This window comes from Cololabis saira, chromosome 3 (genome assembly GCF_033807715.1).
Source record: "Cololabis saira isolate AMF1-May2022 chromosome 3, fColSai1.1, whole genome shotgun sequence".
Classification (NCBI taxonomy): Eukaryota; Metazoa; Chordata; class Actinopteri; order Beloniformes; family Belonidae; genus Cololabis; species Cololabis saira.
This window is the reverse complement of record NC_084589.1, coordinates 51,390,585-51,414,543: the sequence shown is the minus strand read 5'-3', so window position 1 is coordinate 51,414,543 and position 23,959 is coordinate 51,390,585. Positions and strand designations below refer to the sequence as shown.

The 23,959-nt window shown below is 42.5% G+C and overlaps 1 protein-coding gene across 1 annotated transcript in view; it reads right to left on the bottom strand.

Annotated features, from left to right (window-relative positions):
* The window catches only part of thbs3a (thrombospondin 3a), a 42,769-nt gene extending 20,389 nt beyond the window's left edge, over positions 1 to 22,380 (bottom strand). The window contains exons 1-11 of the mRNA XM_061717745.1: positions 21,790 to 22,380; positions 14,612 to 14,818; positions 10,158 to 10,411; positions 6,843 to 6,945; positions 5,925 to 5,951; positions 5,748 to 5,830; positions 4,658 to 4,709; positions 4,172 to 4,320; positions 2,911 to 3,048; positions 1,872 to 1,946; positions 627 to 779 (exon numbers count right to left, since the gene is read on the bottom strand). Of these exons, the coding sequence (XP_061573729.1) occupies positions 627 to 779; positions 1,872 to 1,946; positions 2,911 to 3,048; positions 4,172 to 4,320; positions 4,658 to 4,709; positions 5,748 to 5,830; positions 5,925 to 5,951; positions 6,843 to 6,945; positions 10,158 to 10,411; positions 14,612 to 14,818; positions 21,790 to 21,871 (1,323 nt within the window). The 5' untranslated portion in view covers positions 21,872 to 22,380. The remainder of the gene's footprint in view (positions 1 to 626; positions 780 to 1,871; positions 1,947 to 2,910; positions 3,049 to 4,171; positions 4,321 to 4,657; positions 4,710 to 5,747; positions 5,831 to 5,924; positions 5,952 to 6,842; positions 6,946 to 10,157; positions 10,412 to 14,611; positions 14,819 to 21,789) is intronic.
* Between the last annotated feature and the right edge of the window lie 1,579 nt (positions 22,381 to 23,959).

The window sequence follows — 23,959 nt, the reverse complement described above, 5'->3', positions numbered from 1 at the left end:
GGAATTTAAGACTTTCTAAGACTGCTAGTAATAGTCCATTCCTCTCTCTGTACTGTAACAGGTATTGTGGCATAGAATTGTCAAATTGGTTTAATTTAACGTACGAATTGTTACAGATTACTTTTGTAATCCTGTATTTGACCCGGTCTTTGTACGTTTTGACTGTATACAAATGTAACTCTTGTCATTTTAAGAATGAGATGGACCTGCTGCTGCCGCTACTGCCCTTACTTTTTAACAACTTGTGCTTTTTATTATTTTACCTCCTTTCTTATCATTTTATTTCATTTTATTTATTTTAATTTTTTTTAATGTTGATGTAAAGCACTTTGAATTACCTTGTGTTGAATTGTGCTGTACTAATAAACTTGCCTTGCCAATATGAATAAAATTGAATTGAACTGAATTGAATTGAAAGTGTCTATGAAGGTTCTAGAAAGAGTCCTGAGTGATGAGACGCTGATGGACAGCCGAGTGATGCTCAGAAGTAAACTGAGGATCAATTGTACAAAACCCACAAAGCTTGACCTTTTAATATTCAATAAAAATGTAAACTGTTTGTGATATTTGATATCCAAAGAGCAGAACGTTCCCACGTTCCTAGGCGACGTGAGCGTTGTCCTCACCCTGCAGGCGACCTCTCCGTTCCTCTCCATGGCGCAGTGGCCGTTGGAGTCGCAGGGGTTAAAGGTCAGCGCTTCACATGACTTCCTGGGAAAGCAGCCCGAACTCTGGTTGCCGTGGAAACCCGGTTTGCAGCCTCCGCACTTGTACGAGCCCTGAGAGAGACAGAGATATCGGATCAGCTGCGCTTCGGCTGCACGACCACCAGAGGGAGCCGTCGAGCCGGCTGGGATCAAAGACAGGATGGACTTCAGAAGAACAGCATTTCAGTGCTAAAAGCCCAAACTAACAACACATAAATAATATTAGATAACATTAGAAGATATAGAAGGAGATAAAATTCAGAAGGGATTTAAAAAAAAATTAAAAATGTACAAAAACTAGGCCTGTGTTGAAAAAAATCGATTTTCCGATTCTAAATCGATTCTCATATCAATTCCTATCAAATCCTAAAAATTCGTATGTCTAAAGATCACATTTTTTTTTCATCATTACATTATAACTTTTGGTATTTTTTTGTTTATGCCCAAAAAAAGGAATGTTTTGTTGGACACGAGAATAACTGGTGCCATGTTTTTGCCTTTAAACATGTTTAAAGGTATGAAAACATTAACGTTTTCAGTTATAATTGCATAAATTGTCTATATTTCATTACTTTATATACTGTCTTGGGGTTACATTTGCATAAAATGCTAAAGACCAAATTAAAAAAAAAATGTAAAAACCGAAATAGACCGAAAATGGAAAAAGATTAACGTAATGTGGGAAAAAATAAAAGCGATTTCCTCCGTCTCTGTTTCCTCCCTGGATCTGTTTGGTAATTCTGCCCCACGATGTTTCTGTTTCATTCAGCATTCTGGGAGCTGATTGGTCCTTACAGCATCATTAGCTGCAATACTTGCTGTTGAGTCTCAATATAATACTAGTATTAATATGTTGCAGAACTACAGTCATATCATTCATGCAACAGCTTAAAAAACATTTTAATAACACTAACCCAAATCAATATCGGAATCGAATCAGATCGAATTAAATCTTGATAATCAATTCTGAATCTTAAGAATCAGAATCGAATAGATTCTTGACATTTGAATGGATCCCCAGCCCTGACTAAAAGTCTTCATCACCAGGGTCTGGTGGATCCTCCTGATCCTCCTGCTGCTCCAGATGATCCGTGTTTAGGAACTAGTTTGTAGAAGCAGGATACGTTACCGTGGAAACGGCGGCAGGCGGAGACGTGAACTCACCACGGAGTTGATGCAGACGGAGTTTGACACGCAGGCGTCTGGAAGATCCACGCACTCGTCGATGTCCACGCACTCCTGGAAGACAGAGGAGGTGAGGAGGCAGAACTCCCTGTTGAGCCACGTTTTGTAATAAATCTCCAAAATGTCATAACTTTTTCATTTCATTTTGTAATAAACTCCCCCATTTTGAAATACATTTTGCCACATTATGTAATAAGTTATTGCATTTTGAGAAGATTATTATAAAATGCACCTGCAACTTTTTTATTTTCTAGGAAATGTAATAACATATCTATTCTTGTTGTTTGTTTAACAAATAATTTATACAAGACGGACTTTTAAGATAAGAGATAAGATAAGATAATCCTTTATTATTCCCTCAATGGGGAAACTCCTGTGTTAGCAGCAGTACACTTAACATACACACACACACACACACGCATGCGGGGAAGGGGGTAAAAAGATTTAAAAAGGTAAAAGATATAATAAAAAAATATGGACAGTATATACACAATACACAATATACAGTGGAGATAAAAAATATAAGATAAAAAAATAGTGCAAAGGAAGAAAAACAGTGCAAAAAAGCAGGTAAAATGAGTGTGAGGTAGACAGATATTGCACATATGGTTATTGCACATATGGTTATTGCACGTTATTATTGTCCCTTATTTCCCTTAGAGCCATGTAGCCCAATAAATCTATGTATAATACTCCAAATATAACTTTAGTTGCCAATTTGAAGTTTGGAATTATATAGGCCAATAACAAACAAATAAACTATGCTTTAGAATTGTTATTACATAATGCACCATGTTATTATATTTTCTTATTTTTTTAGAGAATAAAAAAGTTGCAAGTGCATTTTGTAATAATCTTCTCAAAATGTAATAACTTATTACATAATGCGGCAAAATGTATTACAAAATGAAATGACAAAGTTATTACATTTTGGACGTTTATTACAAAATGCGGCTCAACCCCCCCTGAATACTTCCCCCAGAACCCCGTCTGTGGTTCTGACCCGCCCGGTTCTGACCTGTCTGTGGTTCTTGGCGTAGTCCATCCCGGTCCCGGCCAGCGGCGCCCCCCACAGGCCCGGAGGGCAGGGCTTGCAGCTGAACCCGCCCACCGTGTTGACGCAGGCGTCCGGACTGAAGCAGGGCTGCAGCTCGCACTGGGGGGGGAAGTTAGGTTAGCATGTTAGCATGTGACCCGCCGTGGGGGGGGAAGTTAGGTTAGCATGTTAGCATGTGACCCGCCGTGGGGGGGGAAGTTAGGTTAGCATGTTAGCATGTGACCCGCCGTGGGGGGGGAAGTTAGGTTAGCATGTTACCCGCCGTGGGGGGGGAAGTTAGGTTAGCATGTTAGCATGTGACCCGCCGTGGGGGGGGAAGTTAGGTTAGCATGTTAGCATGTGACCCGCCGTGGGGGGGAGGAGTTAGGTTAGCATGTTAGCATGTGACCCGCCGTGGGGGGGGAAGTTAGGTTAGCATGTTAGCATGTGACCCGCCGTGGGGGGGGAAGTTAGGTTAGCATGTTAGCATGTGACCCGCCGTGGGGGGGAGGAGTTAGGTTAGCATTAGTGTTATCGGGTCCGATCACGGCATTTTCAAAACATCGGTATCGGCCAAAAAAGTATCGGGACAAACCTAGTTATTAATGTTTTTAATATATAGTAAATCGTTTTATATATCGTTGTTTTTAACGTCACTTCCAGCCACCGGCCGGAAGTGACGAAGTAAGAGAAACTAACATGGTTTACATGTTTGAATTGTGAAATTTTATGTATGTTCATGTTCATTAAGCTGCTGTTATTCTTTTATCCATTCAGAATGTTGCACTAAGGTTAAGCCAAAAAGTAATTACATTTTCTTGTGTTCTTCTTTTGAAGTTAAATGTATTTATTTTTGTAATTGCACTATTCTGCACTTTTTGTTTTAGTTTACAATTTCCTGTTTTTACATTTTGTGGCACCAGAACTGATAAGTTTGTTGAAATAAATGTCCATGTTGTTTCCAATGGACAAGAAAAGAAACTTGGGATCATTTAGTTTTAGTCCTTTTTTTTTTTTAATTCATTGCCAAAATGTATCTGATCGGGAAAAAGTATCGGAAATGTATCAGGAGCCAAAAAAAGTGATCGGATCGGGATCGGCAGATATTTAAACTCAAGTGATCGTGAGCAAAAACATCCTGATCGGGACAACCCTAGTTAGCATGTTAGCATGTGACCCGCGGCCCGCTGTGGGGGGAGGAGTTACGTTAGCATGTTAGCATGTGTTAGCATGCGGCGGCTACCTCGTCCTCGTCGCGGCAGTGCGACCCGTTGCCCGTGGTCCCGGGGGGGCACGGCCCGCAGGAGAATCCTGGGAACTGCAGGCTCTCCACGCAGGACACGCCCTTGAAGCACGGGTTGGGGGAGCAGCGGGAGCGCGGCTCGTGGAACCCTGAACACACACATGGACACACACACATGTACACGCACACGCACACACACATGGACACACACACACACACACGCACACATATACACACACATACACACACAGACACACACACACACACACACACACACACACATGTACACACACATACACACACACACACACACACACACACACACACACACACACACACACACACACACACACACACACACACACACACACACACACACACACACACACACACACACACACACACACACACACACACACACACACGCAGGTCGTCTTCAATCAGGTCCTCAGACTCCCACCAAAGCTTCAGAAACTGCTGACTCACCGCAGACCTGACACTCCAGGATGGTGTTTCTGATCAGAGACATCTCCTTCACCTGGAACGAGACAAGCTGCTGAGTCACTGCTGCTCCACCTGCTCCCTGACTTCAGGCCCGGGTCTACGAGGGTGCATAAGCATCGCACCCTCAGTTTATGTGTTTGCATGCTCAGTTGAAAAGACGAAAAGAAAACTGACAAATGCGCGCCCGTCAGCCTGATTTATGGTCCGCGTTAAATCGACGGCGTAGCCTACGGCGTAGGATATGCGGCGACACGCACCATACGTTCGCGTCAACACGTATCCTACGCCGTAAACTCTGCATTGGTGCAACGCGGAACCATAAATCAGCCAGTGTACGTCACTCTAATGCAATTAAAAAAAAAAAATGTCATACATTCTGGATTCATTACAAATCAACTGAAATATTGCAAGCCTTTTATTATTTTAATATTGCTGATTATGGTTTACAGTTTAAGATTAAGATTCCCAGAATATTCTAATTTTTTTAGATAGGATATTTGAGTTTTCTTAAGCTGTAAACCATGATCAGCAATATTAAAATAATAAAAGGCTTGCAATATTTCAGTTGATTTGTAATGAATCCACAATGGATGACATATTTGCATTACAGAAAATAAAGCACTTTATCACAATATTCTAATTTTCTGAGACAGTCCTGTATATTTATGGTTAAATTTATTTTTGTTGCTATGTTTTATTTTCTGTTGCTAGATTGTCTGATGGGTGAGGTAGTCCAGACTAAATGCAGCATTTTCTTTGTTCTGCAGCAATATTGCTGCAAAAGTGCACTTGAAATACACTTTAAATATTCTTGTTTTGCTAGTATCATTCCGCTTGAAATTATGGGAAAATGCATAATTTAGTGTTGAATAACGTGCCAGGCATGTGCACCCCCTCTGATCTGAGATGCAGCCTAGTCATCATTTTCTAGAACCGGCCCTGTCTCACTTCCTGCCCCCCCTGGCCTCACCTGCTCCCTGATGTCCTGCCCCCCCTGGTCTCACCTGCTCCCTGATGTCCTGCCCCCCCTGGTCTCACCTGCTCCCTGATGTCCTGCCCCCCCTTGTCTCACCTGCTCCCTGATGTCCTGCCGCAGCTCTCCCAGGATCTGGTTGAAGATAATGAGCTGTCCAATCAGAGCCTTGGTGTGATCACCTGACCAGAGACCAGAGACAAACATGGCGTACAGTGAGTTCTCGGAGGTGACGGACGGGAACCGTCTGAATCGTGCTGAACAAACGAGCCTCACCCAGGATGGAGTTGATCTCCCCGTTCACTGCAAAGGAAACGTCATGGAGGTTTATTGACCGGCAGCAGGAACGTTAGCATGCTAACATGCTAGCATGCTAACAGCAGCAGGAACCAGAGAAGACCCGGGGCCGGATTCACCAATATGTTCTTAAGAACCATCTTAAGAAATGTCTTAAGATTTAAGTTCTTAAGTGCAATTCCTCAATATTTTCTTAAGAATGTCTTAAGATCTAAAATTAAGAAGTTCATAAGAAAGTTCTTAAGTGCAATTCCTCAATATTTTCTTAAGAACCGTCTTAAGAACTGTCATTTCTCACGAATTTCTTATTTTTCCTACTTAAGAACTTCTTAAAATATGGCTGTATCCGAAATGGCATACTAAGTACTACATGCTACAAACTGCATCAGTGTGTACTGTATACTGCGGACAAAATGAAGGATTCAGTACGCCTGTACATCAGAGCCGTCACAATTTTAATAAATGTATTAAAATGAACATATCAGTCTATTGAATTTCATTTTATTTTATTAAGCTACATATGTTTGGGTTTTTATTTAGTGCACCTCTACGTACTTGGTATACAAAATTATATCTATTATTCATTTCATTCAAGCTTACCTTTTCACAGAAGACATTTTAAGACAGGTCAAGGTTGTCTTAAAGTTAAGAAAAAAGTCAAGAACAAATTTAAGAACTTTTATTTCAAGAATACCATTTATTCTTGAGTTTTTTCTTAAGAAGAAACTTAAGAAGAAAGTTGAGAAAATACTTCAGAACTTTTTTGGAGAATGGGACTTCTTCTCTTTTTTCTTCTTAAGACTGAACTTAAGAAAAAAAAGACACTCAAGAAGATTTTTTTTCTTAATGTTTTGTGAATCCGGCCCCTGAACCTGAACCGGGGGCGAGTGAACTGACCTGAGTTGTAGTCCGACGAGTCTCCTTGGAACGGACAGTCGGTCAGAGCTCCGGCTTTGACGACGCTGCCCCCCAGAACCAGACGGAGGGACTCCACCGCCCCCTGACGGACACACGGACACATCAAAACTGCTTCTTTTAAAAGCAGCGTCCTCTAGTTTTTAGGTCAGCAGCTCGTCTACTCTGACGACACAAAACCTTTGACAGTTTACAGTCCCAGGTTGAACATGGAAAGACTTAATTTTCTACTCTGAGGCCCAACTCTGAGTTCAGCCTCGATTTCTTAACGTTGACCGCATGTTTTTGAAACAAAGGAACCTCCATAATGACTCAAAGCCCCAGGAGGCTTAAGAACAAATATTAAAAAGAGATTAAGGCTAGAGAAATATGGAATAGTTGTGACAACGCCCTAAAAATGTGCAGTTCTATCTACAAGTTCAAGAAAATGTTTGAAGAAAATATTGTTAATAAATATAAACACTATAACTATAAAGTATATGATCAAAAACATTCTAGAATGTGAAACGTCAGTTTTATATTTTGTCTTATTTATTTTTTGTCTTCTTTATGCATTGTTTGTTTTCACGGATTAATGCTAATGTTTCAGATTTAAGCTGATCACAAGATAAAAAGGGTAGGCACTATAAGCTACGGCAAAAAAAGCTATGTTTATTTTACTTTTTTCATTTTGTTTTGTTAAATAACTTGTAAAAGACTTAAGACCGAAATAAATACCGTTCGTTCGTTCGTTCGTTCGTTCGTTCGTTCGTTCGTTCGTTCGTTCGTTCGTTCGTTCGTTCGTTCGTTCGTTCGTTCGTTCGTTCGTTCGTTCGTTCGTTCGTTCGTTCGTTCGTTCGTTCGTTCGTTCGTTCACGGCCCTTCGGTGATAAGGAATAGCCCCCTCATTGGGCATGAACCCCAAATCGCAGAAAGGGCCACTGCCGATTTATTTCAGCCCAGGCCGGCTATAAAGAGGACTAAACTGGACCGTATTACACCAGGAAACTGGACCATATTATTTTTCAACAACTTGTGCTATTTATTATTTCACCTCTTTTCTTATCATTTTATTTCAGTTTATTTGTTATTTACTGTTTAATTGTGTCTTGCTGCTTTTAATGTTGATGTAAAGCACTTTGAATTACCTTGTGTTGAGTTGTGCTGTACACATAAACTTGCCTTTCCTTTCCTTACCAACGCTTCTGTTTTTCTCAGACTCACTTTCATCATCTCTACTCTGCTGGAAGTGGATTTTATTTTCCCCTGGGTGGAGGGGAGGAGGGATCTGAACATCATCTGGACGGCTCACAAACCTCCATCCAGTCGAGTTTATGAGTCATTTTTCTCCGACGCCCCAGACGGCTGAAACAAGAACAAGCGGCCCCTCGTGTAATCTCAAATCCAGGCCTGACTACGTTTTACAACCTAAGATAAATCACTTTGGCACTTTCAACGGAAATAAACCTCTTGAAATATCTAATTTTAGACGAATCAAAGGTGGAAGACACATGAGTCACACTCAAGGCCCGCGGGGCCGGATCCCGCCCGCCGTGATGCCGCTCTCTGGAGATTAAAAGTTTAATCAAAACAGGAACCAAGTTCTGGCCCGACCGGCACGGTGACGTCAGGCCGAGACATCCAGCTCAGACCAAAACAATGCTCAGTCTAAAAGAAACTTTGTTGGTCAAGAAGGAAGAAAACCACAATAGTCACTGAGAAACTTTAAAACTGACAAAAATAAACACAAATAATCATTAACTGAACGAATGTTGATCAACAGAATGGTAGAAAAAACCAATGAAACGGTCCTGGACAGAAACGATGGATCCTCAACTTCATATTCAGACACTTGTCCACCTGTAGACAGGTGTCCTGGTCCTCATGGACAAGCTTCTCCAGGTGTCTCAGGTGTGAACTGTTTCTTCTCCAGATGCAGGTTCCAGATGTTTCCCCAGATGTCCAACAGGATGTAGGTCAGGACTTGTGGCAGGGTGGAGGAGCTGCAGCCACTCAGGCTGACGGGACACAGGTGTGGCCCGTCAACCTCTCCACCCTGCCAGCCTTGATAAGGCGGGGCTGGACAGCAGAAAAAGGTTCGTGGGAAACTGAAGCTGCTGTTGATGTCGGACTGAGAGTCTGCTGTGAAGGAGCTGAAGCACGCAAGTTGGTGTTGGGTGAAATAAAAGGTTCCTGCACTGAAACTCTGTGTCCTCTCTGTCCTGTCGGTCGGGCCCCGTGGCACTCGCCGTGCTACACTGGCGCCCAACGTGGGGCCCAACGGGATGGAGAAGGGAGGCACGGAGCGGGCCCTGGAGGCGCTGGCCGAGCAATGGCAGACCTGGCAGCCGTGCTTCAGGGCCAGGGTGAGCGGCAGCTCGCGGCGCTGGAAGCGCTGCTGGCGCCGCAGCCTGCAGGCCGGGAGGCAGAGGCTGCGGGACCAGCGGAGTGACCCACTCCAGCGCCACGCCTCAGTCTCCGCCTCCGACGCCCCCGGGACCGCGTCCTCCGGGACCGCGTCCTCCGGGACCGCTGTGGCGAACCTCAGGTTCAAATTTTTAATCGCAATTAATCGCATGATTTCCCTGATCAATCACGATTAACCACATTGTATATGCAAAATCAAATAATGAATTCAAAAGTTGTGTAAAGTGCATTTTTATTTATAAAGGTATGAACCAGAGTGCCATAACATTTGTTGTGCAAACATCAGCACTTGTCAGTAACACATATTTAGTGTAAAAATGTCAAATAAAATATAGTTTATTGCCACTGCCAGGGCATTAATGTCATCCTGTTTTTTTATGAAAAATAAAAAAAGTACCAACAAAATCCTGATCCACAATCATGACATTAAAACAGGCAATTTCTGAGTTAACAGCAGAAACTTTTAACGGGGAGCAGCATTACCGTCTATATTCAGCACCAAATGTCCCTGTTAGAAAGTGTGAAGCACCAAAAAAAAAATCACTATTGAAATTTCCTTTCCAGGGGTCGAATCCGCCGTCTGGGAGAACTTTAAAATGAAAATGTCCATGTTACCGTAATTTTACCGCTCTCCATGTCTGTTTTAGCTTTTCCGCATGTTTTTCCGCCAACTCTCTTCCGGTTCCGCAGCAGCCGGCAAAAGACTTTTCAAAACAAAAGCATGTGAGCAACATGCGTTAATGCGCGATAAAATAAATGTCAGCGTTAATAAATGAATGAGTTAACGCGATAATAACGCGTGAACTTGCCCAGCCCTAGTATTTAATATTATTTTAGTCAGTTTTAATTTAGTTCAGTGACCGTTGTGTGGAGGTGCATCCCCCGTCTCACCTGCAGCCGGGCGTAGGACTTCTGTCCGTGCCGGATCTCCACCATGTCGGCCTCCCGGGGCAGCGCCACCAGCGGGGGGAGGCCCTGGCTGGAGTCGGCCAGACGGCAGTCGGCGTAAAGCTCCGCCGCCATGTTGCTGCGCTGCAGGCCGCCCAGACGCACGATGATGGAGTGGCTGCGTCCGTCCGCCAGGTTGGCGTTCTGCAGGTTCACCGTGTGGATCTTCCCGTCGGCCCTCACGTAGCGGACCAGGACTGAGGAGAGGAGGGATAGTTTATAGTTTTTGATAGTTTTATTTGGATCCCCATTAGCTGCAGCAAAACTGCAGCTATTCTTCCTGAATAACCCACAGTAAATGCTATAACTTTTGAATGGTTTGACATAGAGATTCGTGGGTGGTGTCATCGGACTCGGTTTTGAGTATTTGACCTTCATTGGTGAAAATTAGCCCCGCCCCTTCTTCTGATTGGTCGATATGTGATAGTTCCTATTTTCTGAAATAACTTTTGAATTTTTTGATAAAGGGAATGTCATCAAAATCAATCATCCGGCAGTACCGTGGCAGTTCAACATTTCCAGGGAATTTTGTGTCTAGTTATTATATTTTTGTTACCTTATAGACTCCAGAATACATTCATTCCAGATACAGAAGACTCTCATTTGAGTTTACAACATATTTATTTTTCTGCATTTTTCCCCATCTTTTTCTTTTTCAACGACACATTGGGTTTTCTTTTCCACGTTTATGTAGGAAAGTGGATCCAGAGATCTAAAGACTAAACTGATTTAAAGACTAAACCAGAGGAAAAACCTAAAAAAAGATCTTTGTTATAACACTTCGTCTCATCTCGTTTTGAAAATGAAGACACATTTTAGCAGTTTTTATTTTGTAATCTACATTTTAGTCTTGTTTTTATTCCTCTACGATATTGCATTGTATATTTAATTATCGTTATTGTCACATGACCAGCATTTTCGTTGCATCTCGTCTAGGAATGGGTGATATTTTACCATTCACGATAAACCGTCAAAAAAATTCTCTGCGGTTCTGTGTTAAATCCACGCACAACGTACGTGAAGGAAGGAAGGAAGGAAGGAAGGAAGGAAGGAAGGAAGGAAGGAAGGAAGGAAGGAAGGAAGGAAGGAAGGAAGGAAGGAAGAAAGAAAGAAAGAAAGAAAGAAAGAAAGAAAGAAAGAAAGAAAGAAAGAAAGAAAGAAAGAAAGAAAGAAAGAAAGAAAGAAAGAAAGAAAGAAAGAAAGAAAGAAAGAAAGAAAGAAAGAAAGAAAGAAAGAAAGAAAGAAAGAAAGAAAGAAAGAAAGAAAGAAAGAAAGAAAGAAAGAAAGAAGGATAAATTCCCGTTGATACGTGTTTGTGTCATTCCAGTTTTGCAGTACAGGTGTAACATATTTAATTGTTTTTTATTAATTCAATGTAATTGGTGTAGTTTAGTATTTAGTATCTTTTAGAGCAGTGATTTGGCTCCAAAGACTGAATGTGGTGATAGATTTATAGTTACAAAGATGCAGTTGAATTGGTATTTTTTTTATCGTTATCAGGATAAATGCCAGAAATTATCGTGATACATTTTTTAGTCCATACCGCCCATCCCTAGTCTCGTCCCGTTTTCCTCAGGTGATGAAGGTTCGTTGACGACGATATTTAGTCATAATTTTCGTTGACGAAAGCAACTTTACGCCACACGGAGATCCGGACGAGTCAGAACACAAACCCGGCTTAAGAGACGTGTCAGATTAAAGTAATCGGCTGAACTGAACGAAGACCAGCTCATTAGAACCAGATGGAACCGGTTCCAGGCGGCCGCAGACTTCGTCATCGACGGGTTTGTCTCGGCTTCAAACGCCGTCTGGATTCAAACTCCCGACCGGAACCGTCGAGCCTCAACGTTTCCTCAATGTTTCCGAGCGTCCGCCGGGACGACTTCTGACGAGAACGTGTTAAATGCGAAACAGAAGACCATAAATCCTAAAACGTGACAGTCAGCCGGCGCAGCGGGGCGGCGTTAACCGCAGGTTTCCTCGTGACCTTTGGAAACCCTCAGCGGGAGAGTCTGGATGTGTTGCAGCGGGTTTTTGTGAAGGGTTTCTGGGTAATTTAGGGGTTTCTGTTTCAGCGCTCTCAGTTTGGAGAATCGGGGAGTTTGATGCATAAAAGATGTGTAAAAGTCAATAATATGGAGGTAGATTTGTGTCTCAAATTCAATTAAAAGAAGATTGCTTCAATCAAAAAATATATTTTCAATTAAAGAAAATGAACTTCAATCAAAAAATGATTTCCATCAAAGAAAAAAAGTGTTTGAATGCAAAAAATTATTTGAGAGTAAAGAAAAATGCATTTGAACACTGTTTTTCTTTGATTGAACATGTTTTCTTTGATGGAAGTGAAGTTTTTTTTAGTTTGAAGCAACTTTTTTAATTGAAGTAGTGTTGTTTTGTGTTTGGGCCGTATTATTATGGGTAGGACATTTGTGTCTTTATCATTTAATCAAAAAAGAAGTTGCTTCAAAAAGAAAAAAAATATTTTCAATGAAAAAAAATCACTTCAATAAAAAATAACTTTTTAAATCAAAGAAAAAAGTGTTTGAATGCAAAAAAATATTTGAGACCCAAAAAATTGCATTTGAACAGTTTTTTTTGGATTGAAAATATTTTTTTTTTCGATTTGAAGTGATGATTGAAGTGAAAAAAGTTTTGAAGTCTTTTTTTTTTGATTGAATGATTTTGACACAAACATCCCGCAGTGGGCGGAGCTTCCCATTGGTCAGACCAGAGTCAGACATGTTTGAGTGATTTTGAAGTGTCAAAATCATTTTTTTTGATTGAAAGTGAATTTCTTTTTTTTAATTGAAAATATATTTTTTGATTGAAGCCATCTTTTTTTTAAGACACAAATCTACCTCCATACAATAAACGTTTCCGACTTCCAGGCTGAAGCAACGAGGACAGAAGCAAAGCTGCGGTTCCTCCTGTGACCACTAGGTGGCTCCAAACACGCCGTGTGGTACGAGGTTAAAAATTCACATTTCTTAGGAGCTCTGAGCGCTAAACCCTCTAAGTCTGGCGCATTCACGCTCTAAAGCTGTTTTTGGTCATTATTTATTCTGAATTACCGGTAAAAATAATTAGGGCTGTCAAACAATTAATTTTTTTAATCGCGATTAATCGCATGTTGTTCATAGTTAACTCGCGATTAATCGCATATTAATCACACATTATTTACTTTTTTTTAATGTTTTTAATACTGTTAACAACATGAGAAAGGGCAAATATGCTGCTTTATGCCAATGTTTATTAAACTTTCCACAAAAACGTAAGATCCCTGGTTTTTTTAAGCAGCTCAATGTAAAACACCATATGCATCACAAACATTGTACAAGAAGTGCATTTAAGTGCAGTTAAATTTTCCATGTAATTATATCTTCTCCTAAGGGATGAAAACAGGGTGATAAAAAAAAATTAATTACAAACACAAACAAATAAAGTGCACATGTACCAGCAGGGAGTAACAACCTATAAAGTGCAGACTCGTCCAGGCGCCTTTTCTGCAGCTGCTATCCAGCGTTGTCTGGTTTTGATGGGGGTGATGCTGTTACTGCATCGGTCGTGTTTTTGGCTTGAAAGTCGTATTTGAGACTCGACGTATTTCCATGGTACTTCATTTCAAATCGACAGAACATGTAAATAACCTTAGTCTTGTCCAGCGAACCATCTGCATCTTTTTGAAAGTGAACTAGCCGTTCAAAAGTCCCTTTTCATTCTCCATCTTTCCTCGCTTTTCAAAAAGGTTCACGCAGTAATCCACCGTACTTTTCCTCAAGCTGCGTTGCCGTCGACCGCCAGAAATAATAGAATACGCATTTTTTTTTTTTTTTTTTAACCTGCGTGTTAATCGTGCGTTAAAAAAATTGTTGGCATTAAGAGGACGTTAAGCTTTGACAGCCCTACGAATAATACATTTCTTTTGTTTTATCAAAGTTGGGACGTTAACGTTTAAGTGTTAACGTCCCAAGTTTTTTATACCACGGTCTGTGTGAATACTCGATTCTGATTGGCTGGCAGGTGTAGGTTAAAAGTGATAACCTACACCTAGAAAACAAGTTCTTTTTTCACTTTTTTCTCAAAATTTTACTTCAACATTAATCTCAACATTTTGACTTTTTTCTCGACATTTCGACTTTTTTATCGAAGTGTATAATGAAAAAAAAAATCTTCCTCCTCCAAAATATTATTTTTATTTTTCTCCTGTCTGGCTCTAATACTTTTCCGTACCTTGGAACCCGAGTTATGGAAAAACAAACCGGTTCAGAAGTTGAACGAGTTGTGAGCCAGAAACCAGTCCTGGAGCCGGTTTGGTGGAAAGGGGCTTCGATCTTTCCATAGCAGAGAAACATATTTCCTGCAGAGACGTTGACACCTGCAGTCGGACGATCACCAACCTTTATTGATCTTCCCGATGACGGCGACCTCCAGGTACTTCCTGTTGTCCTGCTTGCTGTAGAAGCCCAGCAGGACTCCGCCCATCTTGGGCGGCAGCCTGAAGGTGGAGACCAGGTAGATGTCGCTGAGCGCGCTCAGTCCGCCCGACAGCTTCTCCACGGCGGCCACGCTCTGCTTGGAGTCCTGGAGCCCCAACACGTCGATCACTGCGGAGCAGAGCGATCAAACATCAGGCTTTTACTGGACACGGTTACAGGATGTTTTTAATTCAGAATTCATTATTCAGAATTAAATCATTCAGAATTAAACTATTTTCCTTGGAGTTTACATGGAAATAGTAATTCTGAATTTAGGTTTACATGGAAAAAACGTTTGCTGGTCTTTCTCCAATTCCTCTCCAGGTCTGGGGGTTGGGAAGGTTCTGATTGGATAGGGGGGGGGACCGGTCCGGAAGTTAAACTACCGGAAGAAAAACTAACTTAGAGGAGAGGAGCTGGAAATGTGGACATTTTTAAACGTAGACTATAAACTAATCTCTTTGGTCTGGCTTTTATGTAGCATCACATTTTATAGTTTTATTCTGTTTAACATTTTTTAAAGGTATGTGTTTTATTTATTTATCTATCTCTTATAATGTTTTTATTATTTTTTATTGTTGTGGACTGATTATTTTTTAGCCTTAATCCTTGAACTTTTATCTTTTTTTTTTCTTTTTTCATTTTAATTAACTATATTGTATGTCAGGGTGCATTGGTCTCCCAGTTTTTATTTTTTGGTCTCCCAGTTTTTATTTATTTGTTTATTATGCTTATTTTTCAGTCAAAATGTCAAAGCACTTTTTATTTCATGTACCTGGATGAAAGGTGCTATATAAATAAAATTTGATTGATTGATTGGATTGATTGATTGATTGATTGATTGATTGATTGATTGATTGATTGATTGATTGATTGATTGATTGATTAGCCGCTACAACTTTGAAAAGCTCACAATTTTGATGTTTCCTGTTTCCATCTGTTCTTTTAATGATTTCTATTTCTTAAATAAATGTTCTCTGCTCTTGACCAGCGTTTACTGCTGCTGCATCTTGAAACTTTGTTTGGAAAACCAGCCCAGTGGAATATAAGATCATGGAGACAGACGGGCGAGGGAACGAGCAGAAAGAAAGACCGGGATTAATTTAAAGAGGAATGAGTTTATACATGATCTGGAATTATTCTATTCAGATTTAAAATCGAAATAAACCAGCCACTTACTTCGGAATTAAGTTTAATTCTGAATGGCCATTTTCATTCAGAATTAGGTGTTTACATGGTAATTTTTACTCATTTTGAATAGGATTTAATTTTAATTCTGAATTAAAGAGGAATTAAACTTCCCATGTAAACGCACTGACTGTGAAACTTAAACACACGTGTGCAATAAAAGCGTCTGAACTCTTCAGGATTCTGACTGGAAGAATTCGACCCAACAACCTGTGGCTTCCCGTCCGACCCGCCGCTGCACCGATGGAGGTTACGACGCACCTGAATGTGGCAGCAGGACCTGCAGGGGACCGGGTCGGGTTCCCGGGTCAGGTTCCCGGGTCGTGGAAACTCTCGTCTCTTAAATTATCTGGGAGCCTGCGGCGGCGGTTTCATGGTCTGGGAACGAGCTGCTCAACATCTGGACTAAAACCACAGCTGCAAACCTGACGCCCCCCCCCCCCCCCCCCCCCCCTCTCTCGTTGTTAGGGGGGAAACATAACCCAGAGTGACTGACGGGGATCCAGCCCTGCAGTCCCTGCGGTCCCCGGGGGGGCCTGGAGGGGCCTGGTGGGGCCGGTTCACACCTGGACCTGATTAAAACCCGTGAAGGCAGAACAGCTCGTTACGCTGAAACCACAAGAGGAAGGAGGTTTGAAAACACGTTGCTCGTGAAAACTTTGACTCAGACTCTGCTGCTGATTAAAGCTCAGAGCTGAGACTGGGAACGCTGGGAACATCAGGAACGTCGGGAACACCGGGAACACTGGGAACGTCGGGAACGCCAGGAACATCAGGAACGCCAGGAACATCAGGAACATGGGGAACGTCAGGAAAATGGGGAACACTGGGAACGCTGGGAACACTGGGAACGCTGGGAACATCAGGAACGCCAGGAGCACCAGGGACACTGGGAACGCCGGGAACACCGGGAACATTGGGAACGCCGGGAACACTGGAAACACCGGGAACACTGGGAACGCGGGGACGCCAGGAACGCTGGGAACACCGGAAACACCGGAAACGCCAGGAACACCGGGAATGCCGGGAATACTGGCAACCCCGGGAATGCATGGAACATCGGGAACACCAGGAACACTGGAAACACAAGTATTGCTGGGAATGCCAGGAACGTCAGGAACACTGGGAACACTGGGAACACAAGGAACGCTGGGAACACCAGGAACACGGGGAACGCCGGGCACACTGAGAACACTGGAACACTGAGAACACCAGGAACGCTGGGATTGCAAGGAAGACCGGGAACACCAGGAGCACTGGGAACACATGGAACGCTGGGAACACTGAGAACACCGGAAACACCGGAAACGCCAGGAACGCTAGGAACACTGAGAACACCGGAAACACCGGAAACGCCAGGAACACCGGGAATGCCGGGAATACTGGGAACCCCGGGAATGCATGGAACATCGGGAACACCAGGAACACTGGAAACACAAGGAATGCTGGGAATGCCAGGAACGTCAGGAACACTGGGAACACTGGAATGCCAAGAATACCGGGAACGCTGGGAACACCGAGAACACTTAGAACGCCAAGAATACCGGGAACGCTGGGAACACTGGGAACACCGGGAACAGCGGGAACACCGGGAACACTGAGAACACCGGGAACAGCGGGAACACCAGGAACACCGGGAACGCTGGGAACACCGGGAATGCCGGGAACATCGGGGACGTCAGGAACACCGGGAACGCCGGGAACGCTGGGAACACAAGGAACGACAGGAACGTCAGGAACACCGGGATCACCTGGAACACCAGGAACGACGGAAACACCGGGAACACTGGAATGCCAGGAACACCGGAAATGCCGGTGAACACTGGGAACACCAGGAACCCCGGGAACCCTGGGAACACAAGGAATGCTGGGAACACCAGGAACGCCGGGAACACCGGGAACGCCGGGAACCCTGGGAACCCCGTGAAAAGCTGGGAACACCAGGAACGCCGGGAACACCGGGAACGCCGGGAGCACCAGGAACGCCAGGAACCCTGGGAACCCCGTGAAAAGCTGGGAACACCAGGAACGCCGGGAATGCTGTGGGAGAAACTTCCCTGCAGATACTTCAGAGTTCCAGACACCATCAGATTCACCTCTTTATCTTTTTATGACACATTTCTGACTACGTTTCCTCATCGGTGCTAAACTCAGATCAGCCCATGAGGAACTACTGGTTGTCGTGGAAATGCAGGAACAGCATCCCGGTGAAATCTACCTTACTGTAACTTTTACCCTGAAGAAGAAGAAACGGTCGCTGAGATGAGCTGAAACCAACAACAACAGTAACAGATAACTAGCCAATTTCCTCGCAGAAATTTCGAGAGTACCACGGCGGGCTGCTGCACATTTGTGCACATTTTAAAAGCAATAAAGGTGAAGGACTCAATACCGAGTCCAATGACACCACCCATGACTCTCTATGTCAAACCATTCAAAAGTTATTGGACTATAACATATCGGCCAATGAGAAGAAGGGGCGGGGCTAATTTGTATATATAATATACAAATGTATATATTTATATATATATAGTATATATATATATATATATATATATATATATATATATATATATATATATATATATATATATATATATATATATATATATATATATATATCCCATGAACCGGTTCCCAGCAGGAGTGCTGATCATCTAAGGTCAAAAGGTCAGGGTTCAGATTTCTCCATTTTCCAGGTTAAAGTATATGAAGTCTTTACTGACTGGGTCATGTGACCAGTCATGCTCAGTCTAATCAGTCAACAGCTGTGCTCTGGTTGCCCCGACAACAAGAACCTCGAACCTGAGGAAGGTTCACCGTGAGTAAACCCCAGCTTTTGCCTTGTGAAAGTTCTCAAATAACTCCGATTTGTGAGAAAACCATAGCTCCTAGCAGAAAAACAAAGACATCCTGAGAGACACAGAACCCGGCAGATTCTGACAATCTTAATTTTATTCAGATATTCCTTAAAATGTGTTAGTAACGGCAGTTCGAAAACAAAGTGAGATTTTTTTGAAGAAAACTTTTTTATTTTTTTTATTACATTGCAGTCAATGGAGACCGAGGCAGGAATTTGCGTGGCTGTTAGCCCCCCCGTTTATATTTTGTGCATACCCCGCCTGTCAAAGTCACATTATATGAATCCCAACACCTATGTCTACATTTTGACCAAAAATTATTTGTCCAGCTTTTACGGTTCGGCCGTGAGCTCGAGTTACAAATAAAAATTATGGTCATTTTTGAATGTTTCTCTCACTCTAAAAAATTAGAACTTCACTCTAGATTTGACAAAAAAGTGATTTCCATTCCTCGCTTGAGCGCTCATATCTTGAAAAGTGTACATTTTAGGAAAAAACTGTTTCAGGTTTGGAGAGAGAAGAGAAGTTTTCCTCCGTTTTGAAGTTTGAATGACAGTTCTACGTGCAAGTATGAGCAAGTTAGATGACTCAGAAAAAAGGTGAATTTTGTCTTTTTTTTCTCGACATTTTCCCATCCGCTTTTAATGGGGCCATACAAATACATGGGAAAATAGTTCCCCATTAGTTTGGAAATTTGGAAATGTTTTTGCACCTCGTGCAAAAACCCTTTGTGCAATCGCTCTGAAAATCCACAGGACTGTAGTTAAATTCAGGACCTACAACTTTCTAAATCGGTTCAGAATTTTTCGAGTAACGGTGTGCGAGTGGTGAGGCCCCAAAGTTCACGCAATGAGTTCCGGATGGGGCAAAAAGCGCACGTTTGTGCACGTTGCGCAAAAACGTGCATGCCAATCGCTAATAAAAGTCATAGCACACGATTCCCGCTTAAGGCGCACGTTTCTACGTTTTTACTTTTGGCGTTTTCTCAAAGCTGTAGGAGGAGTAGCGAACCGAAGTTTTGTCCTGAAAATGAATCAGAAAAATAAACCCGCAGGATAACATTAGTAGCATTCCTCCTCCATTGCTATTGCATAGCTTTGGAGGAGGAGTGCCTCTTGCTGCAGCCGTGGCACTAATTAAGTGAAGACGTCGCTGGTGGACACCTGCAGAAAGAGGAGGTTGCCACGGCAACGATGTCCTACCCCCCGACTGTCATAAACTGGAACAATAAACCTCATCACTTTCTGTTGTTAACATATGTGCTGAATAGACAGACAGGCAGACATGCAGACATGCAGACAGACAGACAGACAGACAGACAGACAGACAGACAGACAGACAGACAGACAGACAGACAGACAGACAGACAGACAGACAGACAGACATGCAGACATGCAGACATGCAGACAGACAGACAGACAGACAGACAGACAGACAGACAGACAGACATTCAGATCCATAAAACCTGAGTTAATGTCCACGTCATGGGGAGGAAAACCGTCCAGGCTGAGGGACAGATGTCCTGAAAACAGCTGGGCCAGGCCACGCCCCCTAGTTACGGTTGCTATGAAAACAGCTGGGCCAGGCCACGCCCCCTAGTTACGGTTGCTATGAAAACAGCTGGGCCAGGCCACGCCCCCTAGTTACGGTTGCTATGAAAACAGCTGGCCAGGCCACGCCCCCTAGTTACAGTTGCTATGAAAACAGCTGGGCCAGGCCACACCCCCTAGTTACGGTTGCTACGCAGACGGTCCTGAAAACAGCTGGCCAGGCCACGCCCCCTAGTTACAGTTGCTATGAAAACAGCTGGCCAGGCTACGCCCCCTAGTTACAGTTGCTATGAAAACAGCTGGGCCAGGCCACGCCCCCTAGTTACGGTTGCTACGCAGACGGTCCTGAAAACAGCTGGCCAGGCCACGCCCCTTAGTTACGGTTGCTACGTAGACAGTCGTGTTTACAATAATGACCGGAAACCTTTTCTCAAGATGTTTCAGACTAAGTTTTTTTCTACCAGAAGCAAACGGGACCGGAGTCACAGAGGGATTCTGGGTAACGAGCAGAAACTCGGGGTGAAGGTTTACGGGTCGCAGACTCACGGTTTTGGGTTTCGCTGCCATGGCAACCGACAAACACGGGTGACGTACGGAAGAGGATCAGGGCCAGGCAGGAGAAAAATACAAATGATATTTTACAGGAAGATTTTTTTTTCATTATGCACTTCAAGAAAAAAGTCGTACAATTTCGAGAAAAAAGTCAAAATGTCGAGAAAAAAGTCGAGAAAAAAGTAAAAATTTAAAGAATAAAATCAAAATTTCATGAATAAAATTAAAATTTCGACTTTTTTCTCGAAGTGCATAATGAAAAAAAACCCTTCCTCTAAAATATCATTTTTATTTTCCTCCTGCCTGGCCCTGAGACTCTTCCGTATGACGTCACTATCGATCCGAGCAGAACCGCTCCGGGTTCGTTCGGTTCGTTTCCAGTTTCTGCTTCACAATAAAAGTTTGTTTTGGGTGAAATATGTGGTTATATAACTATATAACTGAGCTACAGGTGAGACAGACAGATATGCGTTTTTAACAAGAACCAAAAACACCCGTAGTGTCCCTCAGGAGGATCTACCGCAACATCCAAAATAAGTGATCAATAACCATCAATAAGATCAATAATCATCAATAAGGTTCTGTAATGGTTCTGTAAAACGATAAAAAATAAATAATAATAATAAAATAAAAAATAATAATAATAAAAATAAAATAATAATAGAAAATAATAAAATAAATAATAAAATAATAAAATAATAAAAATACAATAATAAAAATAATAAAATAAAACAATAAAATATAATACAATAATAATATAATATAATTAAAATAATAAATAAATATATAATAAAATAATAATAAATAAATATAATATATTATATAATAAAAATCATATAATAAAATAATATAATAAAATAAAATAATAAAATAAAAATAAAATAAACCAAATACCAGTCTAGTATTAATAGCAGCAGAACTTTTCTGCTGGCTCGGTTCGGTTCGTTACCTTGAGCGTCGGTTCCGTCCGGGACTCCCGCCGTGAACCGGGACCAGACTAGAGACAGCAGAACCAGAACCGACCAGGCCATGCTGGACCGGGGGGAGGCGAGCAGAACCGGGGCAACAGGGGTTCCAGTAGTCCGGGTTCTGACCGAACCTCTGAGGCAGAACCGAGCCGGGACACTTTCTGGTTTTATCCAATTTTCTTCTCCGGGATCCTCCGAACCGTCCGGTACCGGGACACGAGCTGGGTCTAAACGGTCCCGTTGAGCGGCCAGAGAAGGACGGAACCGGAGGAGACGAGACTGGACCTGGCCAGAGGAGACGGTACCGGACGAGACTAGACGGTACCGGAGAAAAGAAGACTGGACCAGACTGGGCCAGACTAGACGGAATAAGACCGGACCGGACCGGAGGAGACGGTACCGCACGAGACTGGACGGAACCGGACGAATGTAAACGGTACCGGACGATAAAAGACTGGACTAGACGGAACCGGGCTGGAGGAAACTGGACCTGCACGAGACTAGACGGAACCGCAGGATAAAGACGGAACCGGGCCGGAGGAGACGGTACCAGAGACGGGCTGGACCGAGCGCCGCTGCAGCAACTGAACTAGAAACTTCAGAAAGTGCGTGTCGCGCGCTCAGAGCGCTCGTGCGGACGCGCGCGAGCGCAGACGAGACTGAACAAGTTTAATAGAAGCAACAAAAAACAAAAACAAATAAAAAACAACTAAAAACTAAAACAAAAGACAGATTCACACAAAATAACAACTTCATCAGTGAATTGTTGTTGTGATGACGTCAGAGCTGCTCAACCCCATCCAGTTACAACTAACCAAAGTATTAATTAACTAATTAAGTGAATTAATAACTAATTAATTAATTAATTCAGTATAATTTACTAAACACAACCTGGTTAAAATCAGACTTCACTTTGTAATTGTTCAACAGAATAATTTAACCAATCAACATTCAGAAAAGATTTGAAAAAAGAGAAAGCAAGTAAAACTTAAAAGGAACAGAGATCTTTAAAAAACCAAGATTCAGGACTAAATTGATGGAACGTTGTGTTTCTGTGAAAGGAATCAGTTTATGGAACAATCTGAACAAAGAAAAGAAAGAATCAAATCAAACATTACATTCAAAAGAACAATTAAAGCCTGTATGTTAAGGAAATATAATGAAATATAATGAAATATGTTAGTTACGTTTGATTGACATGAAAGGTATGAACATTGTTTGTTGTTGTATTGGTATTAACTGAATTGGAACTTGGGAAGTAAAAAGGAATGTGACTGTCTGTGTCGGCTATTTTATTTTAGTTTTTTGTTTACTTTACTTTTCAATTTTTTAATTTATGTTCTTTGTAAATTGATTTTTTCGGAAAAAGGGGAGATTAAATAAGATTCTTCTTCTTTCTGCTACCTTTCAGTCACAATTTAGGAACGTTTGTGTTCATATTGAATTGTTTGTTGTTTTATTTTATCAATGATTGAAATAAAGAATAAATAAAAATAAATCAATTTAAACAAACAAACGGAAGTAGTCTGGACGGATTATTAGCCGACAGTAAAAGATGTAAATAACGTTTCCATGGTGACGTGTTGGACTAAAGTGTCCTGTGATGACATTTCAGGTGTCTTCAGTCAGTCTGAACCAGACTGGACCACTGGTACCCCGTTTCCACCAAACCGGTTCCAGGGCTGGTTCTGGTTCTGGTTCTGGTTCTGGTTCACAAGTTGGTGAACCAGCGGCTCTTTCATCTTAGCCCAGTAAAGAGTTTCTGCTACCTTGGAACCGGTTCTTCTGACCCGGAGCCAGTTCTTTGTCAGTGGAAACAGAAAGCCCGGTTCCAAACTCAGCACTGGCCCAGAACCAGAACCAGAACCAGAACCAGAACCAGAACCAGAACCAGCCCTGGAACCGGTTTGGTGGAAAAGGGGTTTGAGGGGGATCCACTGTTGGAACCAAAGCAGGAGGCCGGTCTGCGTAGGAGCCGCGGTTTCCGGGTCCGTATCCAAAACATTGTGGTCGGCAGAAGAACCCCAGGTCCGGACCCGGACCCGGACCCGGACCTGGACCCGGACCCGGACCCTAGCTGGTCGTGGAGGAACCGCATTTCTCCTCTGAACTCACCCTGAAGGCGTCGACCCGCCTGAGAGTCTGGACTCG